General features: G+C 41.7%; 1 protein-coding gene across 1 annotated transcript in view; it reads left to right on the forward strand.

The window, feature by feature from the left end:
- Window positions 1-132, forward strand: part of AGK (acylglycerol kinase) — a 99720-nt gene extending 99588 nt beyond the window's left edge. Inside the window, exon 17 of the mRNA XM_010855026.1 lies at window positions 55-132. Coding sequence (XP_010853328.1) covers window positions 55-132 — 78 coding nt within the window. The remainder of the gene's footprint in view (window positions 1-54) is intronic.
- The last annotated feature ends 8349 nt before the right edge of the window (window positions 133-8481 follow it).

Raw genomic sequence — 8481 nt, forward strand, 5'->3', positions numbered from 1 at the left:
GGGGCTCCCAGGGAAGCAAGCCACCTGCTTTCCCGCCACTCTGCCTGTTCGCAGGCCCTTCCACGGGTGCTGCGACTTGGTGAGCTGCGACTCCGCTTCTTTCAGTTTACTCTGCCCAAGCAAAAAACGTAGGGGGAGGTGTGTCCCTCTTCAGCCATGGCTGAAATACTGTCAAATACTCTTCTCTCCCACCTCCCCGCCTCCACCCCGCAGTACTGCTTCTGAAATGTTGGTTTGCCTGAGAACCACGTAGGGTGCATGTTGAAAACTGACTTAGTCGGGGCCCATCCCGAATCTAGTAACTCGGTTTGGAGGGCGGAGCCCAGGAACCTGCACTTTTTAAAAGGCAGGCCACCCTCCCCAGGGGGTTCTACTAGGAGAGGTACCCCGAACTGAATGGGGCGGTCTTGTAAAGCAGCGGTCCACACACACTGTACGTCCTAAAAGTATTTTGAAAAATCATGTAACCCTTCGCAGTTTTAAGTTGACAGCTAAAATTTTTCATGGGAAGTTAGTTGCCAAAGTACATACTTTCTAGTGTCATGTAAATATTGATATTTTAAACTAAAACTGTTACATCACTCTTTTAAACATTTTCAGTGTAATTGAGATACATAGCAATTTGACACTCATCATCCATTTACAAAAATAAACTAGTAAGTTGTTTAGTCATTGAAAAATGCCGCTTTTTCTTATATGTGTATTTCCATACCACTTTTTGCAAAGAATGCTATCATAATGTAATGTTTTTGTGCTTGAATTTTTTTTAATTGGAATTGTCTTCTTGCCAACAAAAAATATAAATGGAAATAACATTTTTTTAGTTCGTGTCAATTAACTCGAGAATAAATGTTATAAATTATTGAAATATGATTGATATTATAAATTTTTGAAAATTAAAAGTTAACATTTTATTAGAATGCTCTTTATCCTGAGTTGATTTATTGAAAAACACTTTTTTTTTTGTTTAACTCGTTTTTGTTTTTTTATTTTACATAGTAGTAGTGTTGATTACAGTGTTGTTCCAGGTATACAGCAAAGTGATTCAGTTATGCAGATATGTGTATCTATTTTTTTCAATTCTTTTTCCATTAGGTTATTACAGAGTGTTGAGCAGAGTTCCCAACCAACATTAGGTCCTTGTTGGTTTTCTGTTTTAAATATAGCAGTGTGTACATGTTGAGCCCAAACTCCTAATCTATCCTCCCCACCCACCTTGCTGGTAACAGTAAGTACGTTCTTTGGGTCTGTGTTTTGTAAATTAGTTCATTTGTATTTTCTTATTTCATATGATATTTGTCTTTGAGTTATTTCACTTAGTTTGATAATCTCCAGGTCCATCCATGTTGCTGCAAACGGTATTACTTTATTCTTTTAAACGGGTAATAGTTCTCCTGTATGTACCACATCTTCTTTTATCTATTCATCTGTCCACAGACACTTAGGTTGCTTCCATGTCTTGGCTGTGGTAAATAGCACTGCAGTGAACACTTGGCTGCATGTATCCTTTCCAGCCACGTTTTTCTCCAGATATACGGCCAAGAAAGGGATTGTAGAATCATGTGATAACTCTAGTTTCTTAAGGAACCTCCATACTGTTCTCAACAGTGGCTATACCAGTTTACATTCCCACTGACAGTATAGGAGGGCTCCCTTTTTTCCACACACTCTTCAGCATTTATTATTTGTAGACTTTTTGATGATGGCCATTCTCAGTGGTGTGAGGTGATGTCTCATGACAGTTTTGATTTGCATTTCTATGGACATGGAACAACAGACTGGTTTTAAATAGGAAAAGGAGTTCGTCAAGGCTGTATATTGTCACCCTGTTTATTTAACTTATATGCAGAGTACATCATGAGAAACACTGGACTAGAAGAAACACAAGCTGGAATCAAGATTGCCGGGAGAAATATCAATAACCTCAGATATGCAGATGACACCACCCTTATGGCAGAAAGTGAAGAGGAACTCAAAAGCCTCTTGATGAAAGTGAAAGTGGAGAGTGAAAAAGTTGGCTTAAAGCTCAACATTCAGAAAACGAAGATCATGGCATCCAGTCCCACCACTTCACGGGAAATAGATGGGGAAACAGTGGAAACAGTGGCTGACTTTATTTTTCTGGGCTCCAAAATCACTGCAGATGGTGACTGCAGCCATGAAATTAAAAGACACTTACTCCTTGGAAGGAAAGTTATGACCAACCTAGATAGCATTTTCAAAAGCAAAGACATTACTTTGCCAACAAAGGTTCGTCTAGTCAAGGCTATGGTTTTTCCAGTGGTCATGTATGGATGTGAGAGTTGGACTGTGAAGAAGGCTGAGCACCGAAGAACTGATGCTTTTGAACTGTGGTATTGGAGAAGACTCTTGGGAGTCCCTTGGACTGCAAGGAGATCCAACCAGTGCATTCTGAAGGAGATCAGCCCTGGGATTTCTTTGGAAGGAATGATGCTAAAGCTGAAACTCCAGTACTTTGGCCACCTCATGTGAAGAGTTGACTCACTGGAAAAGACTCTGATGCTGGGAGGGATTGGGGGCAGGAGGAGAAGGGGACGACAGAGGATGAGATGGCTGGATGGCATCACTGACTTGAGGGACATGAGTCTGGGTGAACTCCCGGAGTTGGTGATGGACAGGGAGGCCTGGCGTGCTGCGATTCATGGGGTCGCAAAGAGTCGGACACGACTGAGTGACTGATCTGATCTGATAGTGATGTTAAGCATCTTGGTCATCTGTGTGTCATCTTTTAGGTCTTCTGCCCATTTTTTTGTGGAGAAGGAAATGGCAATCCACTCCAGTGTTCTTGCCTAGAGAATCCCATGGACAGAGGAGCCTGGTGGGCTACAGTCCACAGGGTCACAAAGAGTCAGACATGACTGAGCGATGGAGTCACATGAGCTGTTTATAAATTTTGAAGATTAATCCCTTGTAGTTCAGCTTATTTGCAAATATTTTCTTCTATTTCCGTGGGTAGTCTTTGCACTTTGTTTATGGCTTCCCTTCCTCTTCTGTTCTCTTGTGATTTGATGACTAACTTTAGTATTGTGTTTGGTATCTATTGTAGGTTTTCCTTTTGCTGTTACCATGAGGTTTTGATACAGCAGTCTATGTATAAATATGATTGTCTTAAGTTGGTAGTCTTAATTTCTAATGCATTTCCAATATCCTGCATTTGTGCTCTCCTCATGATTTCTGGTTTTGATATATTTGGAATATTTGAATCATTTACAGATGATTTCCTACCTTTACTGTGTGTTTGCCTTGACTGGTAAGCTTTTCCATTTGTAATTTTCTTGTTTCTAGTTGTGGCCTTTTCTGCCTAGAGAAGTTCCTTTGGCGTTTGTTGCAAAGCTGGTTTGGTGGTGCTGAATTCTCTTAGCTTTTGCTTGTCTGTAAGGCTTTTGATTTCTCTGTCAAATCTGAATAAAGAGTCTTGGTGGGTAGAGTATTCCTGGTTGTAGGTTCCCTCTCATTACTGTATATATACTGTGCCATTCCCTTGGCTTGAAGAGTTTCTGCTGAGAAATCAGCTGCTAACCTTATGGGAATTCCCTTGTATGTTGTTACATTTCCCTTGTTGATTTTAATGTTTTTCTGTCTTTAATTTTTGTCAATTTGATTACTATGTGTCTTGGCATGTTCATTCTTGGGTTTATCCTGCCTGGGACTCTGTGCTTCCTGGACTTGAGTGACTGTTTCCTTTCCCATGTTAGGGAAGTTTTCAGTTATTGTCTCTTTAAATATTTTCTTAGGTCCTTTCTCTTCTCCTATGGGACCCCTATAAGGCGAATGTTGTTGCATTTAATGTTCCCAAGATCTCTTATATTGTCCTCATTTTTGCTCATTCTTTTCTTCATTATTCTGCTCCATGGCAGTGATTTCCACCATTCTGTTTTCCAGCTCATATATTCTGCCACTGATTCCTTCTAGTGTATTTTTCATCTCAGTTATTGTATTGTTCATCTTTGTTCTTTAAATCTTCAAGGTCTTTGTTAGATATTTCTTGTATCTTCCTGATCTGTGCCTCCATTCCTCTTCTGAGATCTTGGCTCATCTTTACTATCATTACTCTGAATTCTCTTTGAGGTAGATTGCCAGTCTCTACTTCACCTAATTGTTGTTCTGGGGTATCACATTTTGTCTGACTTTCTGACAGTTCTTCAGGCTGTAGGGTAGTAGTTCTTGCTTCTGCTCTCTGCCCCTGGCAGGTGCAGCTATCTAAGAAGCTTATGCAGGCTTCCTGGTGAGAGGAACTGGTACTTGCCCACAGGTGGGTGGAGCTAGGTCTTGTCCCTCTGGTGGGCAGGGCTGTGTCAGGGACTGTTTTTATTGGGCAGCTGTTTTCTCAGGATTTTAAGCAGTCTGTCTGTTGCTGAGTGGAGCTGTGCTCCTGCCCTGTTGGTTGGTTGGCTTGAGGTGTCCTAGCACTGGCTGTTGGGTGGGGTCTTGGTGAGAAAATGGGGGCATCCAAGAGGGCTCACACCAGTAAGTATTCCCTGGAACTATCACAACCAGTGTCCTTGTCCCTGCAGTGAGCCATAGCTGCCCCCTGCCTCCACAGGAGACCCTCCAATCCTAGCAGGTAAGTCTGGCCTAATCTCTTAAGAGGTCACTGCTTTTTTTTCCCTGTGTCCTCATGTATATGAAACTCTGTACCCTCCAAGAGTGGAATTCCTACAGTCAAACCCCACTGGCCTTCAAAGCTGGATTCTCTGGAGCCACCTCCTCCTGTCACCAGACCTCCAGGCTGGGGAGCCCTTTGTGGGGCTCAGAACACTCACTCTTGGGGGAGAACTTCTGTGGTATATTTTCTAGTTTGTGGGTCCCCACCTGGTTCATTGGGATTTGATTTCATCTTGATTGTGCCCCCCTTGGATGTAGCACATCCTTTTTGGTGGGTTCCAGCATGTGTTTTGTTGTTGATGGTTGTTCTCCAGTTAGTTGTGATTCTGGTGTTTCCGTAAGAGGTGAGCTCACGCCCTTCTACATTGCCATCTTGTCTCCCCCCAAAGGATGATATTTACAGCTGAGACAGTGTTTAACATTATAGATGTAAATAGATGATAAATAAGCAGATGGGATAGAAAGATTCTGTTATGCAACTCAAAGAACTGCATGACATTGTCATATCAAAAATCATAATGATATATCAGCTTAAATGCTTAATTAGATCCTTTAGTTTGTTGAAAGCAGAGAACTAGACAGTCCTGGCCTTGCCATAGATTTGTTAGCCAGTCATTGTAATCACTTTGGTGCCCCTGAGGTTTTTATACTCCAGAGGGCAATGACTGCAATAAGGTGGATGAGACCTAAGGCACTTAAAAAAACACAGAAGGGAAAAGGGGAAGAAATGGCAGGCTTCTCAGGCAGATCAGTTTTAGGACACCACATATACTTGCACCCACGGACCTTGTGAAGACCAACATGCTTAAAGGATTACAAAGCAGTTATGATAAGACCATGACAAGCAGCTTAAAAAGCCCATAAAATAATGCTTACCTGTTTACCTCTGTATTCTTCAGAGTGGTGTTAAAAGCTGTACTTTTGCAAAAACTAATGAAACAAAAAGCAGGCAGGTCCAAACGTGCCAGGGAATGGGTGCTGTGGTCTGAGAAAATACAGTCTCTACGTGAGCCAAGAGAATCTGGCATATGCTGGTTGTATAATAGAGTGCAAAAGACCAGCACAGAATCTTGACTACCAGCAGGTATGTGTTTATTCAGTGATTCTAATTTTTCTATAGAAATAATGGAACATAGGATTGGGGAAGGATATTTTAATTCAGATTAGTGTTTTTATTCATTTTTAAACATAAATATGTCCTAGTTGAAACTTTGTTTTCTTGATTCAGGCTTTTAACTGAGAACACAGTTGCCTTATCATCTACTGCCTTCTTGCCACTGTCCTTCCATATAAGGTCCACATAAAGGATGTTTAACACAACTATGACAGACTTGCCCAAGTCAGCCAGACCTGAATGCAAAGGGGTCCAATGAGAACCTGAGTCCCCCCCCCACACACACACCTTCTATTTAGTACAAACCTTATGTCAGATGAATGTCACTGAAAAACCAACAGCATTTCTATTCAAAACAGAGCAGATGTTTTATATTAAATATAGCTTAGTATAAAGTCTTTTGCTTCACCCCACAGCCAATGTGTATGCATGGTTATAATTACTATGTGCCAGCGCTTTACACACACGACTGATTAGCTGTGTTCTCACCACCCGAGGAGCTAGGTAATACATGGTCGTGTCACTTGGAAGGTAGGAACCTGGCTTAGAACACAGAGCTAGCAGTGTTAGGAATTGACTCTATACTACTTTAAAATAAGTAACTGCACAAAAGGTTAAAAATAAGACGTGTGTGTACATCTCAGTATATAATGTTTTAAAGTGAACGTTAGTAGGAAGAAGATGTGAAACAAAAAGGCTTTGGTCTGGGTGGGGTCCTCCTCCAGAAGTTGCCTGATGTGACTGAGAGCACGCAGTCCTGACTTTTTTTGATGGAATGGGATGGTTACTCCCAACTTCGGTTTCCCTTACCTGGAGTGTATCCAGACTGCGCAGCCTCCATCGTCACCCTAAGTGAGGTCAGCAGCATACGTTCTGCTCATGCCCACGGCTGCCACTCCTTCCCATCACAAAGGAGTGCAGCACACGTGTTCATGTTAAAATGTGAATTTTAATCATAAAAACTGTTTTCTGTAAATATAGTTATATCAACCTCTCTGCATACAGCTTGGTTCAGATATATACAGATATGATATACACAGATGTTATCTGTAGCACAGAACATAATCAGTTCAAGAAACATGTGCCCGCTGGGATGAACCCCAACTTTCCTTAGGCCTTCTAAATGATTACCACCGAAGAGAGAACAGCAGATCCAGATGCAGGACATTCAGGGAGATGTATCAACTGTCTTACTAATTTCATCCTAGGAGCTAAAGAAACAAAACTAGATTCCGTTTCTCTTATTGCTATGACTCTTACACTGGGATATTCATCAAAATAGGGGTTTGACATTTAAGGCGACGGGGAGGCTATGCTGATCTTACACTTGGAAAACACAGAACTTCTCCCAAGTTTCTTTTTCAGAAAAGACTTACTTGCAGACCGATTTAAAAAAAAAAAAAAAAATTCAGCCAACAAGCCTGAGATGTACAAAGGAGGTTAGTTTTGTTTTCCTTGACCCCATACCCCTCAGGTCTCCTACCCAGTCTTCTCAAAAGCACAGAATCTACAGCTTTCCTCACTGGTCTTGGAGGGCTAGACTGAAACGCAATCTTTGATTTGGACAAAGGAAGGAGTTTTCACTCCAATGTCAACAATATATGTTGACAGTCCGATAACTCAGTGACCAGTGTGTGGGTTTTTCATTTTGTGGATCATCTCTGGCTAGTTCATAAAACCCTACACCCCACCTCCGCATCCCCCAACTGTCCTTAGCAAAACAGATGTACCATTAGTGTAAAGAGGCATTCTGTGGCAAAGAGAGGTGGTTCGTACCCATCTGTTTATGGTGATTAAATACATTTCCTGAATTGAGATCCTATTACCTGTAAAAGCCCATTCAGTGCTGAGCTTCTAGAATAAATGCTAAAGAGATGAGAGCAGGGCTTTACTTCTCCATCATCAGTTCTCTATATAGTACTAGAAAATTATTTCCTTTCTAAATGTGCAGTTTCATCTAACAGTCCCTGTATTCCAGCTCCAAAAAAATGAGCTAAAGTGACAGTTATAAAACTACCTCTGGCTCCCTCTAGTTAAGAGGCCTAGCAGTCAGCCTGATCACATTCACCTCCTTTCGTACAGGAGTCTTACTTAAAGTTGGTGACTGTATGTCATCCTCCATAGGACTGTCAACTTTATCTCCTCAAAAGGCTGTTAGATTTCACAGGACAGTCCTTATTCACTCACCAGAACATTTAAATAAAAATAAAAAAAAGGGGGTCTCAGCTGCTTCCAAATGGTAATACTGTCCATTTCTTCCAGGATTATCATTTTGATATTTCCTTCCATTTCAACATCTGCATCCTCAATGCATCACATAGTCGTACCAATATAAAAATAAACTTCCATTTCTTATCAGAAAAACATTAACTTAATTCACAGTTAGCCTTTTTCCACCACACTCGGCCCTCCAGTAGCTCCTGGGAACAGAGGTATATTAGTAATACAAATGGAATATTAAAAAATCCATCCATGACTTGGGAGTAAAAGGAGCCCTGAGCTCCTCTTCCCCTACACCTGAATCACAAAAGGGCTTTCCTGAAAGGAGAGGGGTGGGCTGGCCTGCTGAGGCGACCCCAGGCACACGGGAGCCTCACCGCAGGGCACTACATGCAGGCAGAGCAGGAGTGCAGAGAAGAGACCGAGGACTGGCCCTTTCAGAGTCCAGGCCCACAGCCAGGAGCCTACCGGGGAGATGAGAACCCATTTGACACACACTGGTCCCCATATTACTGCCTTTC

This window comes from Bison bison, unplaced genomic scaffold, assembly GCF_000754665.1.
Source record: "Bison bison bison isolate TAMUID 2011002044 unplaced genomic scaffold, Bison_UMD1.0 scf7180017864352, whole genome shotgun sequence".
NCBI lineage: Eukaryota > Metazoa > Chordata > Mammalia > Artiodactyla > Bovidae > Bison > Bison bison.